At 41.3% G+C, this 20,543-nt stretch overlaps 1 protein-coding gene across 1 annotated transcript in view; it reads left to right on the top strand.

Moving 5' to 3' along the window:
• Positions 1–20,501, top strand: part of chtf18 (CTF18, chromosome transmission fidelity factor 18 homolog (S. cerevisiae)) — a 93,120-nt gene extending 72,619 nt beyond the window's left edge. The window contains exons 20-22 of the mRNA XM_059978662.1: positions 5,673–5,789; positions 17,402–17,459; positions 20,357–20,501. Of these exons, the coding sequence (XP_059834645.1) occupies positions 5,673–5,789; positions 17,402–17,459; positions 20,357–20,499 (318 nt within the window). The 3' untranslated portion in view covers positions 20,500–20,501. The remainder of the gene's footprint in view (positions 1–5,672; positions 5,790–17,401; positions 17,460–20,356) is intronic.
• Positions 20,502–20,543: the final 42 nt, after the last annotated feature.

Genomic DNA, 20,543 nt, shown 5'->3' with positions numbered 1-20,543 from the left:
TAAAATTTACAATGGAGCACCAGACCATTCTGTCAGCTGCACTATATTGATGGTTTGATCCTGGCAAATCCCCTCCCAGCCTGTTTAATCACCACTTTTCAAGCCCTTCATCTTTCTTCTCCTTCCTCATGCGGTTCTTTATAAATGTGTCTCTATATTCAACTAAATCACTCTGAAGTGCTGAGCTCCAAGATCTTAACACTGAATAAAAGAAGGTTCTCCTAGATTTATTAGCTATTAAACCCTATTTTTACAGTCTGGTGTAATAGTTGAAATACTTTGGTCTAAAATTATGAAGTGATTTGATAGAGAGGGTCTAGACAAGATGTGGCTTTATCCTGGCTAATTGATGTCACCAGATGGCTGGTTAACCTGCCTTCCACCAACTCTGAGAGAAATCTGTTGAGTGAGGTTTTGATTAAATTAAATGTTTCACAAGAGCTGTACAGGTGGGAATCCAGTCTGATTGTTCTCGGAGATATACCAGGATGTTGCCTGGGATGGAGGCCTGTATTTATAAGGAGAAAATGGATGGGTAGGGTTTATTCTTTCTGTACTTGTAGAGGCTAAGGGCTGGCCTTATGGAGGTTTTTAGAATTATGAGGGGTATAGATAGGCTAGATAGTCAGGATCTTTTTTCCATGGCAGAGGAGTCTAGAACGAGAGGGCACATTTAAGGTGAGGAGGGGAATCTGAAGAGTTAAGTGTCTTAGACTGAAGGTGTGACAGGAACAAGCTAGTTGAGGAGGCAGCAACAATTACAATGTTTGAAAGTCATCTGGACAATTGTTTAGACAGGAATAGTGTAGAGGGGTATATAATGAGCCTCACGGTTGGTGGAACCTGTTTCTGCACTGTCCCTTTTGATGAGAACTGCAATGGCACAAGCTGGCTGCTTTACTCAAGCAGATAAGTTGTCTTTCATTCCCCGTATCCCTCTGTTGAGATGTGGATTCTGATAGTTCCAAAAACAGTCCATTAATGGAGGGGGGGGGGGGGGTGGAGCAATGGATTTGCACCCAGATGAAGGATTTCCATCCAAAGTGTTGATTGTCCATTTCCCTCCATAGATGCTGCCTGACCTGCTGAGTTTTTCCAGCATGAGGTTTGTTGCTCATGCAGTGATTTTGCTGCACATGCAGTGAGCCTACCCAGATGTCACTCACCTCCACCCACTGCTAGGATCCACAAGGTTGCCACTAGCCTAGAGTAAAGGATCAGTATTGCTTTGATACAATAAGGAGAACTTGTCATCTCCTGAGTGGCTGTTTCACTGTGCTTCCTTCCATTTTTCCTGACGTAGATGATCTATTCACAATTTGACATTTCAAGTTTAGCTTTCTCACGGAATGGAGCATTAAATGCTAGTGGAGAAACAGTATACTCTGAGGGACAATACAGTAATCAGTACAATCACTCTATCTGCCCATCACCCTCACACTCCTATCAGTAGTTCCTCTCCCCTACTGTTCTCATAAGTCCTCCTACCTCCCTGCCTTGATTCCATGCTCCACGTTCCCCTCCTGTCAGACTTCATTGTCATCAGACCTCCAAGACCTCCACCTATCACTTCCCAGCTTCTGTTCCATTTCCCACTCTCTCCTCCTCATCCTGGATTCTACAGTTGCTTGCTGGTTTTTGCTCCACCCCTTTGCCTTTTCATACGGATATTCTCCCCTCTATTTTTTGGTCCAGATGAAGGATCACAACCCCAATATGTTGTTTTTCCTACTTTCCTCCACCAGTGCTGCCTTACCAACTGATCCTCCAGTTTGTTGCATGGCTACAATAAGTTGGCTAAATCAGCAGATCTAATGGTGATCCAAATGTCTTTAGTTTCATCTTAATGGTATAACTGCCATGCAGCTTTTTTTTGTAAACTTGAGGAATAGCAAACCAACCAGTTGATACCAAAAGTGAACTGAAATATCAGGCCAGCTTGAAGAGAGCCAACTGCTGAGGCATTCTGTGTTGATAGATGTGTTAAAGGGGCTGAACTGACAGCTTGTTGAACTGAACTAATAATGCCCCAAGTAGATGCAAAAGAGAAAATGACTAGCTATTTTCATTTATTTTTAGCATCATAATCTACTGATGCCACATCACCTTTTTTCAAAGAGCATTCTGTAGAGTTATGTAGGTGGATGAGAAACAGCAGTGGAAGATTTTGTGACCTTCGTTGTTCTGCCTAACTGATCAAAGAAATAATGTGGTTGTTAATTTAAGAGAATCAGAACAAAAAGGAGATAAACCAGGAATTAAGTGAAGGTTCGGTTCAGCAACAGAAAGGAAATTTATTTAATACGAAAATAAACTTGTAGTATGTATGACTTGAGTTTTTTTTTAACCGGTGCAATTAATCAAAATCAGGTTTGCTATCACTGACATATGTCATTAAATTGTTCAGTGGCAGCAGAACAGTGCAATACATAAAAATGACTAAGTTACAGTAAATTGCGATTTATTGGGACAGCCGCTTATTTGGGACAACTCTTAAAGAACAAAAGCTAACCAAGAAAATAGTCAGGATTCCTTATTTGGGACACTATGCCATTTAATTGGGACAGGAGACTGTTGCCAAACAGATTCTAAACAGTATCAGTTGCATGTACTTGTGTAGCCATTAGACACTGCGCCATGATTGGAGTGAACAGTTTTTAAATGGTGGCAGTTGCGTGTGCTTGTATCATGTTATAAGTTTGGGCTAACAGATGCCAATTCAGAAAGCCGTGATAAATTTCTTTATTTATTTTGACTTTAAAATTTTTCAAACCCGTGCCAAGATGCCACAAAAAGATTTGACATTAACCACAAAAATTACCCTAGTGGACCAAATTAAAAGCCATCTGCCTAACACTGGCAGAGATAACTGGAGTGCTGAAATCTACAAATGCATGCTTGATGCACTCACTCTTGTCTGCCTCTGACACCATCTGATGTTCTGTTGTTTCATCAGTGAATTTATAGATGCCGTTTGTGCCTAGCTACACAGTTGTGAGAGTAGAGAGAGTAAAGCTGCAGGCTGAGCGCACATTCTTGAGGTGCGCCTTTGTGGATTGTCAGCGAGGAGGTGATGTTATTTCCAATCCATGCAGAGGGAGGCACAGAGGCCCAGGTTTTGAACCTTGTGAGTTAGTACTGAGTGAATGGTGGTGTTGAATGCTGAGCTGTAATCAATATACAGCTAGGAATTGCTGTTCTGGTGGTTCAAAGGCCAGTGGAGACCCAGTGAAAATGTATCTGTAAATGTAGCTGTGAGGAGGATGCTAAGAGGATGCAGGGTGACTTGGATAGGTTAGGTGAGTGGGCAAATTCATGGCAGATGCAATTTAATGTGGATAAATGTGAGGTTATCCACTTTGGTTGCAAGAGCAGGAAAACAGATTATTATCTGAATGGTGGCCGATTAGGAAAAGGGGAGATGCAACGAGACCTGAGTGTCATTGTACACCAGTCATTGAAGGTGGGCATGCAGGTACAGCAGGCAGTGAAAAAGGCAAATGGTATGTTGGCATTCATAGCAAAAGGATTTGAGTACAGGAGCAGGGAGGTTCTACTGCAGTTGTACAAGGCCTTGGTGAGACCGCACCTGGAATATTGTATGCAGTTTTGGTCCCCTAATTTGAGGAAAGACAGTCTTGCCATAGAGGGAGTACAGAGAAGGTTCACCAGATTGATTCCTGGGATGGCAGGACTTTCATATGAAGAAATACTGGATCGACTAGGCTTATACTCACTGGAATTTAGAAGATTGAGGGGGGATCTTATTGAAACATATAACATTCTAAAGGGATTGGACAGGCTAGATGCAGGAAGATTGTTTCCGATGTTGGGCAAGTCCAGAACGAGGGGTCACAGTTTAAGGATAAAGAGGAAGCCTTTTAGGACTGAGATGAGGAAAAACTTCTTCATACAGCGAGTGGTGAATCTGTGAAATTCTCTGCCACAGGAAACAGTTGAGGCCGGTTCATTGGCTATATTTAAGAGGAAGTTAGATATGGCCCTTGTGGCTAAAGGGATCGGGGGTATGGAGAGAAAGCAGGTACAGGGTTCTGAGTTGGATGATCAGCCATGATCATACTGAATGGCGGTGCAGGCTTGAAGGGCCGAATGGCCTACTCCTGCACCTATTTTCTATGTTTCTATCTGCTATAGGCCTATTGTGGCAGTAGGCAAATTGCAGCAGGTCCAGGACTTTGCTCAGCCAGGAGTTAATTCTAGCCATGACCAATCTCTCATAGTGCTTCATCATAGTAGATCTGAGTGCTACTAAGTGATGATTGTTGAGGCAGCAGACCCTGATCTTCTGGAGCACTGGTATAAATAATATCCATTTGAAGCAGATGGGAACCTCTGAATGCAGCAGAGAGCAATTGAAAATATTTAAAAATTAAGCTGTCATCTGTTGTGCTGATACTGTAAAACTTTCAATAACTTGGCAGCTTAAGGGTCAACCTTCCATTCAGCACCTAATTCTCTCAAGATACACCATGCCAGATTAATGAGGCCTTTAGAGAATTGTACCTGAAGCCACAAAGTGTGGATTTAGTGTTCAACAGTGAAATATGTCCCAGGAGAATTCTTGTTTGTGTGACATAGGAAAAACAAATCACATTAATTAGCCATCATTGCAACATGAATAAAGTATGCACACACATCTCAGGCTAATTTAAGTGCTTACATAATTTCAACTAAACATTGACAAGATCAGAACTTTAAATATTCATGTTGCCATGACAAACTCTGTTCCATCATCATTGACTCCTTGGGTTAAGCCTGACTGTTCAGTGTGACATCTTGTTGAATTCTGACCTTGCATCCTTTCCGTTACACCTTTGTAATCAGTAATTTGGGAGGCTTTACAACAACCTTCCACCCTCTATTCTGTTCAACCTCTGGTTTATCCAAACTAGCCCATAGCCATCTGCCGTAGATTTAAAATCTTCATTCTTGAAAGCCTCGTCTCTCAATCAATAACTTCTTCCAACCCTACCAAGCAGTCTACAGCTATTCCTTTTGTATTCAGCCGATTTACAAGTGCTATTTAAGTCATGAGATATTATGTAGAACCTCTACCTGAAGCTCTCCAGTTCCCTCTAGATATACAATCTTTTGGTTTCACTGAGCCTTTTATTACCAGTCTTATCTCCTTCGGTTCAGTGCCCAGCTTTTCTTGTTGCTTTAGCAGATTCTGCCAAATTTTTCCCAATTTCCAACCATATTGGTATGTCTACTGCCATTCATCATTTTCGTCAGTCCTGTTAATTTTTGATCACTCTCGAACACTGGGGCCATGGTAGTGTAGGGGTTAGCACAATGCTGTTACAGTTTCGTGTGTTCGAGAGTTTGGAGTTCAGTTCTGGTACTGTTCTGTAAGCAGCCTCTCTACATCCTCCCCGTCGAATGCGTGGATTTTCTCCGGATCCTCCGGTTCCCCTACCCCCCAGTCCAAAGATGTGCGTGTAGGTTAATTGGTAATTGTCCTGTGATTAGGTTAGGGTTAATGGTTTTGTCATAGGTTGCTGGGGTGACGTGACTCAAGGGGCCAGAATGGCCTACTCTGCATTGTATTGCTACATAAACGAAATGAACTGGGGAAGCCTTTGTGGGGATTGGATTTTGAAAATGTTACTTGATCCTGAGGAGTTATTGTTTGATTTTCCTGTTTTCAGGAAGCTACAGAAGTCAACAATAAGCCAACAGAAAACAAGAAAAGTTTGAAGCCTTGTGTGAAAAACCATGAACAAAGACTAGAAAATGTTCTCAAGTCTGTAACAGTGAAAGAAGAGGTAAAGTTTGTCAATAATAATTCTGAAATGGAAAATGTAACTGAAATGTTAAATCTTACCTTCTCTAACTTTACAATATAGATGTCTCACTCTTCCAATTCTAATTGCTTGCATTTTACTAATGTTCATTCGTAGACTATTAGTTGCTATGATTTCAACTGTCTAGGTCTAAACATCTGGAATTCTCTTGGTTCTGTTAACTGCCTTAATATCATCAATGTAGCATAAGGTCAAATTGTGCTCTGTCTTGTTGCTGAAGATCATCCCAGAATGTTTTGCTGCCTTTAAGGTGTTACTTAAATCTAAGTTGAAAGAATGTTCTTATCATGTACTTCCTTTTCCTGGAAAACACTGACCAGAAATTCAACAGGATCACCCACATAGATAGTCTGGTGAGAGGCAGAGTCTTTGGCACTGGATTCACCTCCTATAAACGTGAAGCCTTTCACCCGTCCAAAGGTACTCATAGTTTCCACTTGTTTGGATGAATGCACTTCCAACAAGTTCAAGGAACTGCACTACAATCAAACTTGTTTGACACCTATCAGCGTCCCTAAATATTGGCTCACTTCATCACAAGTACTTAGTGGCTGCACTGTGTAACATCAATGAATTGCATTGCACTAATCACCCAGGCTCCAGCCTATCCAGACGGCAACACCCACACCTGTTATTTCTAACAACAAGGACAAGAGCAGGAGAAGAATACCACCATCTGTATGCTCCCCTCCCAAAAGTCACATCAACCCGACCAGCTTAGTCCTAGAAGTCCTTCCCCACCAACAGATAGTATTATCTTCACCAGAAGGATGCAGTGATTCGACAATGTGGCTTATTATCATCTCAAGGGTGATAATAATGATAGACAATGAATGCTGACCTTGCCAGCGACATCTATATCTTCAAAATCAATAAGCAAGAAGAAATCCACCTCAGCTATTTATTCAGTTTTAATGCTCTCTCAGTATGACCTTATAATCATTTCTCCCTCAAGTTTATGTAGCTTCCCTTTCCCTTTCCTGTTCTGACATGTTTATCTGTGGTCTCCTCTTGTGCCACAATGAGGGCGCCCTGAAGGTGGATGAACAGCAACATCTGGGGAGTCTCTGACCTGATGGCATAAATATTGATCTCTCCTTCTGGTGTATTTATATTTTTAAAAAATCCATTCCCCTCCTCTCTTCTTCTATTCACCACTCTCGTCTCTTACCTCATCTCACCTGCCCTGGTGACCTTCCTGCCCCCTTTTCTGCTATGGTCCACTCTCCTCTCCAATTAGATTCCTTCCTCTCCAGCCCTTTATCTTTCCTCCCCACCTAGTTTCACCTATCACCTTCCAGCTCATTCCCCTCCTCCCATCTTTTTATTCTGGCATCTTCCCCCTTCCTTTCCAGTCCTGGAGAAGGGCCTCGGCCCAAAACATCGACTGTTCATTTTCATGGATGCTGCCTGACCTGCTGAGTTCCTTCAGCATTTTGTGTGTCCGTGTGTGTGTTGCTTTGGATTTCTAGCATCTGCAGAATTTCTCGTGTATATAAATTAGGGGTAAGTATCAGCCCCTTGGCTCCTCATATCTGCCTTACCATTTAATAAGATCATTGCTAATCTGACTGTAATGACTCATTGCCATTTACCCGTGGTAATCTTTCATCCCCTTGCCTATCATATATACATCTACTTTTGCTTTAATAATGTTGGAAAACTGCTTCTTCCTCCTATGAGGAAGAGACTTCCAACTATTTGAGAGAAGAAGTTTGTCTCACCTCAACTTTAAATTGATATCCCCTTGTTTTCAATCAATAACTCCTAATTCTAGATTCCCTTGGGATCTTTAAAGATAACGATTAGCTTGATTTGTCAAATCTACATCAAACTGTTTTGTTTGTGTCAAATCAAATCAGCAATTGAATTGAATTGACTTTATTTCTTACATCCTTCACATGAGTAAAAATCTTTAAATTACGTCTCCATCTAAATGTTCAATGTGCAATCATAGTAATTTATAATAATTTTTAATAAATAGATCAGTAAATGTACTATAGAAATACTCAAATCAGCGTGAGTTCATCAGTCTGATGGTCTGGTGGAAGAAGCTGTCCCGGAGCCTGCTGGTCCTGGCTTTTATGCTGTGGTACCACTTCCCAGATGGTAGCAGCTGGAATAGATTGTGGTTAGGATGGCTTGGGTCCCCAATGATCCTTTTTACACACCCATCCTTGTAAATGTCCTGAATCATGTGAAGTTCACAACTATAGATGCGCTGGGCTGTCTCTACCACTCTCTGCATAGCCCTGCAATTAAGGGAGGTACAGTTCCCATACCAGGCAGTAATGCAGAAAGTTCTTAGGATTTGGGGGCCCATACCAAACTTCCTCAGCCATCTGAGGTGAAAGAGGCGCTGTTGTGCCTTTATCACCACACAGCTGGAGTGTACAGACCACATGAGGTCCTCAGTGATGTGGATGCCAAAGAACATGAAGCTGTTTACCCTCTCATCCCCAGATCCATTGATGTCAATAGGGTTTAGCTCATCTCCGTTCCTCCTGTAATCCACAACCAATTCCTTTGTTTTTGCGACATTGAGGGAGAGGTTGTTTTCTTGACACCACTGTGTCAGAGAGATGATTTCTTCCCTGTAGGCCACCTCGTTAATGTTTGAGATTAGGCCAATCAATGTAGTGTCGTCAGCAAATTTAATTAGCAGATTGGAGCTGTGGGTGGTGATACAGTCATGGGTATACAGGGAGTAAAGGAGGGGACTCAGTACACAGCCCTGAGGAGCTTCTGTATTGAGAATCAGAGGGTTGGAGGTGAGGGAGCTCATCTTACAACCTGCTGGCGATCTGACAGGAAGTCCAGGATCCAGCTGCACAAGGCAGGGTCAAGGCCGAGGTCTCTGAGCTTCTTGTCAAGCCTGTTTGGAACTATGCTGTTGAATGCTGAACAGTAGTTCGAGAACAGCATTCTCACATAAGCATCCTTCTTCTCCAGATGTGTAAGGACCGTATGGAGAGCAGTGACTATTGCGTAATCTGTAAATCAGTTGCGTCGGTGGGTAAATTGTAGGTGGTCCAATTTGGGTGCTAGCAAGCCTTGATCAGCCTCTCAAAACATTTGCTTATTATTGAGGTGAGTGCAACAGGACGCCAGTCATTCAGGCATGTAACCTTGGTCTTCTTTGGTTCAGAGACAATGGTGGATAATTTGAAGTAGGAGGGCACTCTACACTGGGAGAGGGAGAGATTAAAAATATCAGTAAACATACCTGCCAGTTGTGCTGTGCACATCCTGAGTACTCACCCTGGGATGCTGTCCGGTCCCATAGCCTTGCGACTGTCCACTCATTGGAAACATCTGCGTACCTCAGCCTCCGAGACGACCGGGTTGCAGGTTGTAGCGATGGTTTTCCTCGGAGGCTCTGAGTTAGCGACATCGAACTGAGCATAAAAGTGATTGAGCTCATCTGGGAGAGAGGCTGCGATGTTGGCGGCACCACAAAGTTTGGCTTTGAAGTCTGCGATGGTATGCAGCCTTTGCCACAAGTCATGTGTGAATCTTGACTCAATCTTCTCTCTATATTGTTGTTTCTCGGCCTTGATAGCTTTGTGCAGATTGTAGCTGGTTTTCTTGAGCTCTAGTTGATCGACAGCGATGTCAGGATTGTGCTAAGCAATCCAAAAGTAGTGCCACACTTCTGGTGCCAGCATAGCATGCCCACAACTTCCTATCCCTAACTCAGATATCTTTGGCACATGGGAGGAAACCAGAGCACTCAGAGGAAACCTATGCAGTCACGGGGAGAATGTATTCTTCATCCAACTCATTCACTCTTTCTCTTCCTTTACCCCTTCATAATCCTCCCATTTCCCCTTTCTCTCCTCAACTTATCCCTCCTACTGTTTCCCCCTCAATCATAAACTTTTCACTTCATAACCTCATTTCCTCTATCACTTCCTTTGCCTAGCCCTCATTCTTTCATCCGTCCCCTTATGATCTCTAATTCCCCACTCCCCTTCTCCCATTCTCCTTAAGACATACATTGCCACCCATACAATCACCCGTCCCTCATATGTCCTAAATTCTCTCATCACCCTCCCAATTTAGACCCTACCACCCACCTTCCCCCTCATCCATATTTGTTCTACCTTCTCTGTTATGAACATGACAGATTTTACGCAAAAGATCTAGTTTTCTTGATGTTTCTCAGACCCCTGAAGGGTGAAATTCTCCCTTCTCTCCATAAGATTCAATTCAGACTCGAGCTCTTATACATCACTTATGTGCTTATTCTTATTCGCCTTCGACAGATGTTGGAGTGCCAGCTGTTTGATGGAGAGCCATTGTACCTGAGCCTCATGATGGTTTAATTTTATAGCCGTGAACTTTTCAGTCAGGAACAGAAATCCTGATTGCTTGACTCCTCTGTCTGTATTTCTTCGTTTCAGCAGTTATTGGGGTCATACAAGCATAATGCATGTGTTACTGAACTATTAATCCAAAGCTTATTCTAGTGATTAAATCTAAAGTCACCATGATGGCTACGCAATTTAAATTCAACGAGATGAAACTGGAGTAAATGAGATGATATCAGCAACCCATGAAAAAAGTGGATTAAGATTTTATTTAATCATCTTTAAGGAAGTGTAACCCTCAGGCTCGCCCAGCTCGCGTGCATCTAGGGGAATCAGTCAAGCTAGGTAATCACGCTTATGTGGATGCTGTGTAATGTACCCCCAGTTACGCACCCACAACACAAAATATCAGACAGTACACCATATGCAATTAAATGATAGACTTTACGAATCTTAATCTGAATATAGGGTTAGTAATCAAAATTAACAAAACAAAGAAAGGGCCCAAGTCAAAATCAAAATTACGTTGGAGCTCACTCAATAGTCATTCTTCCACCATCAATCTCCTCCGAACGTCACCGACCTTCGGACCCTCAGATCCCAGTCCACTCCGTCCGGTGGTCTACCAGCTCTCTCCACACGTATCTTCCCTCTTCATCTCTCCTCAACAAAAGACCGTGAAAAACCCATCTCTCAGACACACAAAAACACAACATTTCTCCCATTGGACAGCCACTGAATTCCAAAGTCCCGTTATCTCTAGCCATAACCCAAACATCACTGCTACAGAGAAACAGTGGAACATTACATAGAAGTCATTACATTAGCCTTAGCAGTGAATCCTTCAGCGTGTTACAGTAGAACATAGCTTCCTACCCAATCTGGCCTCTGTGTAGCAGTACCATGGCACAGTCCTGCCTTGGAAGCTGGTCATAAAGGTTCAGTTGCTTGTTATTCAGGATGAAGCAGTAAACTGATTTCAGCGTTGGATTCATGGGAGAGGCCACGTGATAGTAGATAGTTGGCTGTCTGACTGGTGGTGTGCCTCGGGTCAGTGATGGGTCTGTTATTGTATGTCATTCATATCAACAGTCTGGATGATAATGTGGTAAATTGGATTAGCAAACTTGCGGATGACACCAAGATTGGGAGCATAGTGGATGGTTTTCAAATCTTGCAGTGGGATTTGGACCAGCTGGAAAAATGGCATATGGAATTTCAAGATTCAAAAACTTTATTGTCATTCTAACTGGACATCAGCTCTGCAGGGCAGAATGAGACAGTGTTTTCCAGGAGCAGTGCAATCATAACATAACAAATGCAACACTAAATAATAAACATAACAATAAATAGTAAAATACAACAGCCACATGTCAGTTAAAAACAAGTTATAAGTGTCCAGTGCAAGTTAAAAGTGTCCAAAGCAGAGTCAGGTAGAGCAGCTATTTAGCAGTCTGACTGCCTGTGGGAGGAAGCTGTTTAGTAGCCTTGTGGTTTTAGTTTTGATGCTCCTGTAACGTTTACCTGATGGCAGAAGAACAAACAGTTCATGGAGAGGGTGTGAGGGGTCTTTAATGATGTAGCGTGTCTTCTGGAGGCATCGACTCTGAAAGAGGTCATGGACAGAAGGTAGGGAGACCCCAATAACCTTCTCTGCTCCCCTAACCACCCTCTGCAAGGCTTTTTTGTCAGCAGCACTGCAGCTGGAGTACCAGGTTGTGATGCAAAAGGTCAGTACACTCTCAACCACTCCTCTGTTGAATGTAGTTAAGATGTTAGTGGAGAGTGATGCCTGTTTAAGCTTCCTCAAAAAGTGCAATCTCTGCTGGGCTCGTTTCATAATCCCAGTTGTGTTCCTGGACCAGGTGAGATTGCCCGAGATCTGTACCCCAAGGAACTTGATGTTCCTTGATGGAAAACAGACAAGAGTGAGGTGTTGTCTTTGGGAGGACCAACCAAAGTAGAACTTACAGAATGCATGATAAGGCAATAAGGAGTGTGTTAGATGGATCTGAGAATACAGTTCCATAATTCCTTGAAGGTGATTTCACAGGTCAATGTGGTCATAAAGAGAGCTTTTGGCACATTGGCTTTCATAAATCCAAGTTGTGAAGTTGGGATGTTAAGTTGAAGTTGTATGAGATATTAGTGAGGCTTAATTTGGAGTATTCTGGTCACCCACCTAAAAGGAAGATATCAATAAGACATTGCTTCATTATAGGAAGGACGTGAAACTCTTAGAAAGGGTCCAGTGGGGATTTACCAGGGTGCTGCCTGGATTAGAGAGCACGTCTTATGAGGAGACATTGAGCAGGCTAGGGCTTTTCACTTTAGGGCAAAGGAGTATGAGTGATAACTTGATAGAGGTGTGCAAGATGCTAAGAGACATAGATCGAGTGGACAGCCAGAGACTTTTTCCTAGGATGGAAATGGTTAATATGAGGGTGCATATGATGGAGATTGAAGAAGAGTGTCAGAGGTAAGGTTTTTACACAGAGCAATGGGTGCATGGAATTCCCTGCTCGGGTTGGTGGTAGAGGCAGATACATCAGGGACATATAAGAAACTCTTAGATTAGCATGTGGATGATAGAAAAATGGGATGGTTATATGTGAGGAAAGAGGTAAATTGCTCTTGGAGGAGATTAAAAGGTTGACACAACATCATGAGCCAAAGGGCCTGTACAGTGCTGTATGTTATAAGCTCTGGTTGAGATTGAAAGAGTACAGAGAAAATTTGCAAGGATACTTCCAGATCTTGAGGACCTGAGTTATAGGGACAGGTTGAATGGTAGTATAGGAGAATCAGGGGAGATTTGATTGAAGAATACAAAATTGAGGGTTTTAGATAGGGTCAGGATAGAATAAATGTAGCACTGCAGTATTCTGTTTTTAGTGTACATGCTCGTCTTTCTGTCTGTTGATATGGTCTTCATTTTGTGGAAAGCTTCTTTCGCCATTGCTATTCTATATTTGATATCTGTGTCGCACCTGCATCACTTGTTATTTGGCTGCCAAGATATCTGAATTTGTTGACTTGTTTGATGTTTGTATTTCCAATCTTGATCACAGATTATGGAATGTTTGTCTTTCTGGAGATGGCCATTTCCAGAAATGATAATATTAGCAGACAGAAAGACGAGCATGTACACTAAAAACAGAATACTGCAGTACTACATTTATTCTATCTTGACTTATGGAAGTGAATGCTGGACCATTTCCCCAGCAATGGAAAAGAGACTAGAAGCAGCTGAATTGTACAGGAGAATGTTAAAAATATCATGGACCGCACACACATCAAATGAAGAAGTTCTCAGAACAGCCCAAGCAGTTAGATCACTCCTAGAAACAATAAGAGAAAGACAACTCAGATTCCTAGGACACATCGTGTGGAAAGATGAACTAGAAAAACTCCTACTCACTGGAAAGATCGAGGGGAGCAAACCTAGAGGAAGACCTCGACTTTACATCAAAAGGCTAGCCAGGTGGCTACACATCAAGGAAATGGAAGTCATCCAAAGAACGAGGGATAGATTTGTATGGAATACCATGGTCACCAACATCCGCATCGGATATGGTACCTAGACAGACAGGCGAAGATAGGGTAGATATAAGCAGGCTTTTTCCACTGAGGTTGGATGACACTAGAACTAAAGGTCATAGGTTAAGGGTGAAATTGAAAGCAGGGAGTGCAGAAGGACTTCTTAGGAGAATGGGTAAAGAAGTGGCAGGTGGAATTTAGTGTTGGGAAGTGTATGGTCATGCACTTTGATGAAAGGAATAAAGGCAGAGAACATTTTCTAACTGGGGAGAAAATTTGAAAGACAGGTGCAAAGGGACTTTGGGAGTCTTCATGCAGGATTCCCTAAAGATTAACTTACAAGTTGAGTCAGTGGTAAGGAAGGCAAGTGCAATGTTAACATTCATTTTGTGAGGAATAGAGTATAAGAGCAGAGATGTGATGCTGAAGCTTTATAAGGTATTTGTCAGTTTGTGCTTGGAGTGTTGTGAGCAATTTTTGGCCTCTTATCTAAGAAATGATGTGCCAGCCCAGAGAAGGTTCAAGAGGAATGAAAATTTTAATGTATGAGAAGCGTTTGATGGGTCTGGGCCTGTACACACTGGAGTTTAGAGGGAAAAGAGGATATCTCAATGAAACATTTCAAATATTGAAAGGCCTAGATAGTGTGGATGTGGAGAGGAATTTTCTTATAGTCCATGAGTCTAGGATCAGAGAGCACAGCCTCAGAATAGAGGGACATCTATTTAGAACAGGGATGATAAGGAATTTCTTCAGCCAGAGGGTAGTGCATCTGTGGAATTCATTGCCACAGACAGCTGTGGAGGCCAAATCACTGAATATATTTAAAGCAGAAGTTAAGTCCTTGGTTAGTCAGGGTTTCAAATGTTGCTGGGAGAAGGAAGGAGATTGGAGCTGAGAGGGATAATAAATCAGCCATAATGGGAATAGTGGAGCAGACTCTATGAGCCAAGTGGACTAATTCTGCTCCTGTGTGTTTATGGTCTTGTACCTCTGAAAATGTAAAGCATTACTGAACAGCAGGGGTGGTCTCAATTATGTGTCCATTCTCTCCATCGCTTTTAAGAGGGGTTTCTCCGTCTTATTTTTGGCAAATGGTGTTGGAGTATTTTGGGGCAAAATATTTACTATGTGATTAAAGACGCAGTGTTCATTGTTCATGAGTGTAGAACAGCTACGGCCACTTACTACAGCACAGTCTTCTATGGCCTCAGTTGTGTTTTGACCTATTCACTTATTTTTTGTGAATTGCTTTGTATACATGGTGGGTACGTCCCAGTAAATCAGTGCTACTTGCCTATTTAAATTAATGGCATTCCCAGAGTTTCTACTGTTTAAATAGTATCATGAAGATGATGGGTTATTTATAAAATAATTGCAATCTGGTGCTGGAAGAAGAGTTCTTTTATAATCTTTTGCAGCATGTTGGTCTCACCAGTGTCCTAATCATCCCTGTTGGCCTTGAGAAGGGATTAGACCTCGACCTGTCCCAGTCCCTGTTTATTCTGGGTTAATACCCTGATGTTGTAGGCTTGAGAGGACATTAAGAATCAATTGCAGTCAGCCACTCCTGCAAAAGACAGTAGTTTTGTTCCCTGAAGAGAATTAATAAGCAGTGTGAGTTTTACAGCTTCATTGTCACTTTTTATAAATTCTGTCTATTGAAATCGAAACAGCCCAAGAACCTTTCAAATTTTATTAGACCTGACTTCATACAGACTTGGATACAAGGTACCTGACTACTAGGATTTTCAGATTCTGTTAAGTCTGTCTCTGAATCCATTGACTTGACTCTTTTCAGGAGCAAGAATAGGGTTGATCATCATTAGCTTCCACGCTGTTCCTCCACATTGTTTCATTTAGAATGGAATTGTTTTACTTCAGTTAATTATATTATTTTGAAATTAATTCAACAAAATTAATTGAAGTTGAATTGGAAGGGATCCTGGAAATAAATAAACAAAAAAAAAATCTGCAGATGCTGGAGATCCAAACAACACACACAAAATGCTGGAGGGACTCAGGAGGTCAGGCAGCATCTATGGAAAAGGGTACAATCGACACTTCAGGCCAAGACCCTTCGACAGGACTGAAGAGCCTTGGCCTGAAATGACTACTGTACTCTTCTTCCATGGATGCTGCCTGACCTGCTGAGACCAGTGAATAAGTAACTGAGCTTACCCATAGTTTCACGTAAAAAATTAACCCTTTTAACTTTCACTTGAATTTCATAATAATTTGATTTTATTAGTAATATTATGAACATACCTAAATCCTTTTGAAGATAGATGACGAAGAAAGCTCATATGATAGTCTTAACTAGGGATATTTGATGATACATGGGGGAAAAATAAATCTTATAGATAATCGCATCTGGGAAAACAAGTCAAAAGATCAGCTTCATAATTCCACATCTCTGTTGAGAATATTTACTCCATGTTCTGCTACAACTCTGCAGTTCCTGTGATTAAAGCCTGTTCTGGGATATTTCATAGCTGGCTGATGTGCTTGACTGGAAATAAACAACTAATTTAAGCAAGCTGCAACTTGCTGAGCAGGATATCAGCATGTTGGTGCAGAGGACCCTGGCAGTGAGTTTTACCCAGGAGGCTGCGCTACCTGTCAAGGGCAAGGAATAGATGCTTAGATTACTGGAGTTCCTCTCCCCTTTCCAGTTACTCTGTTGTCTCATCATAGTAAACTATATTTCATTCTCATTGTTTCAATACTAACCATTATTTTTAAAAGACTTATTTAATATTTTAAGTGGTATCCCACAAAAGAGTTAGCTCTCTGTTTTCTATCTTCATACTCTGTCTTTGGTGACTTTAATAAGGAAGCTGCTTCCAATCTTTCCCTTCTTTACCATCCTCTGACCCTGTGCCTGGGCTCCCAGGTTAACCATTTTTACAACAAAATTGAGAATCTGGCTTCACTTTATAATTTTTTGTTTTGGAACATTTAATATTATAGCAGTTACAAAATGTAAGTTATTGTAAAGGTGCATGTGTTTTAAACAAGATTTTTCATTTACAGTATTCCTCTTGAACTCATGGTAATGTGACATGAGAATCTCAGTGACTACTTTAGATCAGGGGTTCCAACCTTTTTAATGCCATGGACCAATACCATCAAGCAAGGGGTCTGTGGATCTTAGGTTGGGAACCCTAGCTTTAGATTTTCTCCCTTTTTGCAAGTGTCTCAGAGCAAATACTGTATTCAAGCATTTAAGTGATGCAGGACCATTAATACACTAGTGGTAATACTGTGTGTGTGTGTGTGTGTGTGTTTTCCATCATCTGCACAATCCCCTGTGCCTCAACTAATGATGACTTCAGTGTAAACAAGTCACTGCCCACTCCTAGCTATACTCCATCATTCCTAGTATACATCTTGCTTGTATACTTTCACTTGATTCTCAATCTACACTATCTCAGCAAAGTTTCTGTGCAGTATACCCACAGTGAAACACTGCTCCTGTTGTTTTCCCCTCTCCGTTGACATTTGTAACCCTTGGAGGACCATGGAGTGTAGCTTTCAAGTAACAAGTGCAATCAGATGTGTAAAGAGGAACTCTCATCATGCAGCTGAGGCCAAGGACATAATTGTCAGTAAAAGCAATCAGCTTTCAGCAGAGGTGTTGGCAAACTAATTTGTGCCTCTTATTCACATTTGTATATGCTTATTTACTCACATGTTTTAAAACATTTTATTTTTCAGACTGAACGAGACTTCTTTGGACGGCGGGTGGACAGAAATAAAATTGTTCTGACTTCAGGTATACTTGCATAGTTACCCATTTCCTCACAAACAGCAGCCACATTTCTCCTTATCATTTCGCTAGTACCTCCCTCCCCACCACTGCTCTTTTAATGAAACACTGCTTTTTGACTGGGTTCCTTAACTTCTTAAATTGCCTTGAAGTATCTGGGAATTGATTGTTGATGTTTCATACTGCTGACAGAAACCCAGGCAAAAAAGTTATAAGGATATTAAGATATTGCATCATTTTTCTGTGAATGCTTTTGATCTACTGGATATGGGAGATGTGTATTAAAACATGGTTTGCCAAGGCTCTTGGAGGAAAGAAGGAGGACAGGGGTAGAAGCTTATGAGGAATTTTTTCAACCAGATTTGATAGCCCATCATCAGTTACACTGTATGTCCCCCCCTTCCATGTTACATTCATTGTGCAGGGAATTCAAAGTGTGAATTTTCTAGCACCGAATCTTTGAATATTTTGCTCTCAGCAATACAGCCAGCTCACTGTCTTTTTGCAGCTCTCCTGGACCCCAGTCATATAATTGCAAGAAGTGACTGAACAAAAATGCATTTTAAAACAAAGGGTTTAGTAGGGTGGTATTAGTTCACTGAATCATATACAAGAGAGGCCATTCAGCCAATCATGCTTCTGCTGGCTCAATAAGAAACCCATCCAATTACTCCAATTCATAAACATGAGAAATTCTGCAGATACTGGTAATCCAAAGGAACACACACAAAGTGCTAAAGGAATTCAGCAGGCCAGGCAGCATCGATGAAAATGAATAAACAGTTGACCTTTCAGGCTAAGACCCTTCTTCAGGACTGAGAAGGAAGGGGGAAGGTGCCAGAATAAAAGGTTGGGGGGAGGAGAAGGAGGCTCGCTAGACGGTGATAAGTGGAGCCAGTTGGGTGAGAATGGTCAAGGGCTGGAGATGAAGGAACCTGATAGGAGAGTGGACCATCGGAGAAAGGGAAGGAGGAGGGGACTCAGGGCAAAGTGATAGTCAAGTGAGAAGAGGCAAAGTGTCAGAGTGGAGAATAAGGAAGGGCAGGGGGACTTGTTTACCAGAAGGAAAAATCAATATTCATGCTATAAGGTTGGAGGCTACCCAAATAGAATATAAGGTGTTGCTCCTCCACTCTGAGGGTGGCGTCATCTTGACACAAGAGGAGGCTAAGGACCAACATGTCCGAACTATTCCAATTCCCCTGCCCATTTCAGCTAGCCTTCGCACACATATTTCCAGTTTTTTTTTGAAAATTATTGGCGAGTATGGTTTCACCAGCCTTTCTGGCAGAATCCCAAATCATAGCCCACTGTGCAAAAATAAACATTAAGATCATTTACTAATTTTCTTACATCTGCAAGTTTCTTCTTCATTATTCTATCAAACTTTTAAATTTCTATTAAATCCAGCATTTTTAGAGAACATCATGTCCTCATATCTGTCACTGAGATGAATTGGTAACTGACTGCAAACTCAGCAGCAGGTCCTGGTAGCCAGTATCACTGTTGTCTTCAGCACAGCTTGGTCAGAATGTAAAAATAATTCAGTAATAGTTGTTCAGAGCAGTACGTTTCTTTCACCATCTCATTGTTTCCATGGTAACATGACTTTTGTTTTCCCCGGCAAAACAAAGTCTCTAATATTCTGTGAGGTTGATTGTTCAGTTGATGACTTACATAGCAAACAAGGGCTTAGTTTTTCAGTTTAATTTACCGCATCTTCAGAGGAGCAATTTAACATCATGCTGCATGAATTATCTCTGCAAACATCTTTCTCGAGGATTATTTCTACATTTCAGTCGATATGTATAAATGACGTCGATTATTGGAAGTCAGCTGTATTGTTAATATCTTGTTCCCACTTTGTTTGAGGTAACACCTCTTTCTTACAAAAAAAATGCACTTTGAAGGTTTGTTTTCTTCAGAAGTCTGCATTTGTAATAGCTTTGTTAGTCTACAGGACTAACAGGACCCTGTCCTTTTGCAAATAGATTTTGTGCAAAAGAATTCTGCCTAATAGGATTATGATTATGGCACTCCAAATTAATTTTGAACCTTATATTGTCAGTAAAATAAGAAAGCAGTCAGACTATTAGCATTTAGGTCTTGATCTTGGATCTTTTGCATATAGGGGCAATATGCAGTTCCGTGTCTGTCCACGAGTTTCCCTTCTGCTATCCTTTGTTTCTTGGATTTTGTGATTTTCTAGATATTTGGTGCATTGTGGCTATGTAATCCTGCAGACTGAGATGATAAAATGGTTGTTCTGCGTTATAGTTAGGATGGCAAAATCACACAAATATTAGACCATGTCCAAACTTGGAATAAAACCAGGTACACATATGATTTCCAATATTTCCTGAAATCCTGAAAGCAATTCAGGCTCAAGGACTGCTTCTACTCAATGTTAGTGGTCCCCGAGCATGATAAGCTAGACTCCTGACCTCTGTCTACTTTGTTATGACCTTGCACCTTATTGTCTGCCTGTACTGCACTTCCTCTGTAACTATGACACTATTCTACATTCTGTCATTATTGTACTTGGTACTACATCAATGCAGTGTTGTGATGAATTGATATAAAAGGTATACAAAATTGGGTTTTCAATGTACCTTGGTACATGTGACAATAATAAACCAATTTACCAGTTCTCACAGGACATACAGGGATTGTGAAAGCTCCCAAGTAAATTCTTTCTTTAAGTTGCCAGCTGTCCATCGTGAAAGTCCAAGAAGAAAATTTTGGCCGGGGATAATGTGTACAGAGTGGGAGAACTGTTACAATACAATTTTTGTATTTATAACATTCTTTATAGTTGAGTGCCAACTATAGCTATCTGTTTAAATGTACACATTCCATAAATTTCTGTCAACATATTGATTTTTAACTCTCTTCCCTCGCAGTGACTGGAGGTGCTGAACCTGTGATGGAATCAACTGAAAAATTAATTGGAAAAGCAGTTGGAAAAAGTGATGTGTGGTTCCGATTCAATGAAGGGATGTCCAATGCGGTTAGGCGCAATATTTATATAAGAGATCTGCTCTGAGAATGTGCCAGGATTATGAGAATAAAGAGCAGCAGTTATTTAAA

Source organism: Hypanus sabinus, chromosome 9, assembly GCF_030144855.1.
Source record: "Hypanus sabinus isolate sHypSab1 chromosome 9, sHypSab1.hap1, whole genome shotgun sequence".
Classification (NCBI taxonomy): Eukaryota; Metazoa; Chordata; class Chondrichthyes; order Myliobatiformes; family Dasyatidae; genus Hypanus; species Hypanus sabinus.
This window is presented reverse-complemented; position numbering and strand designations above follow the sequence as displayed.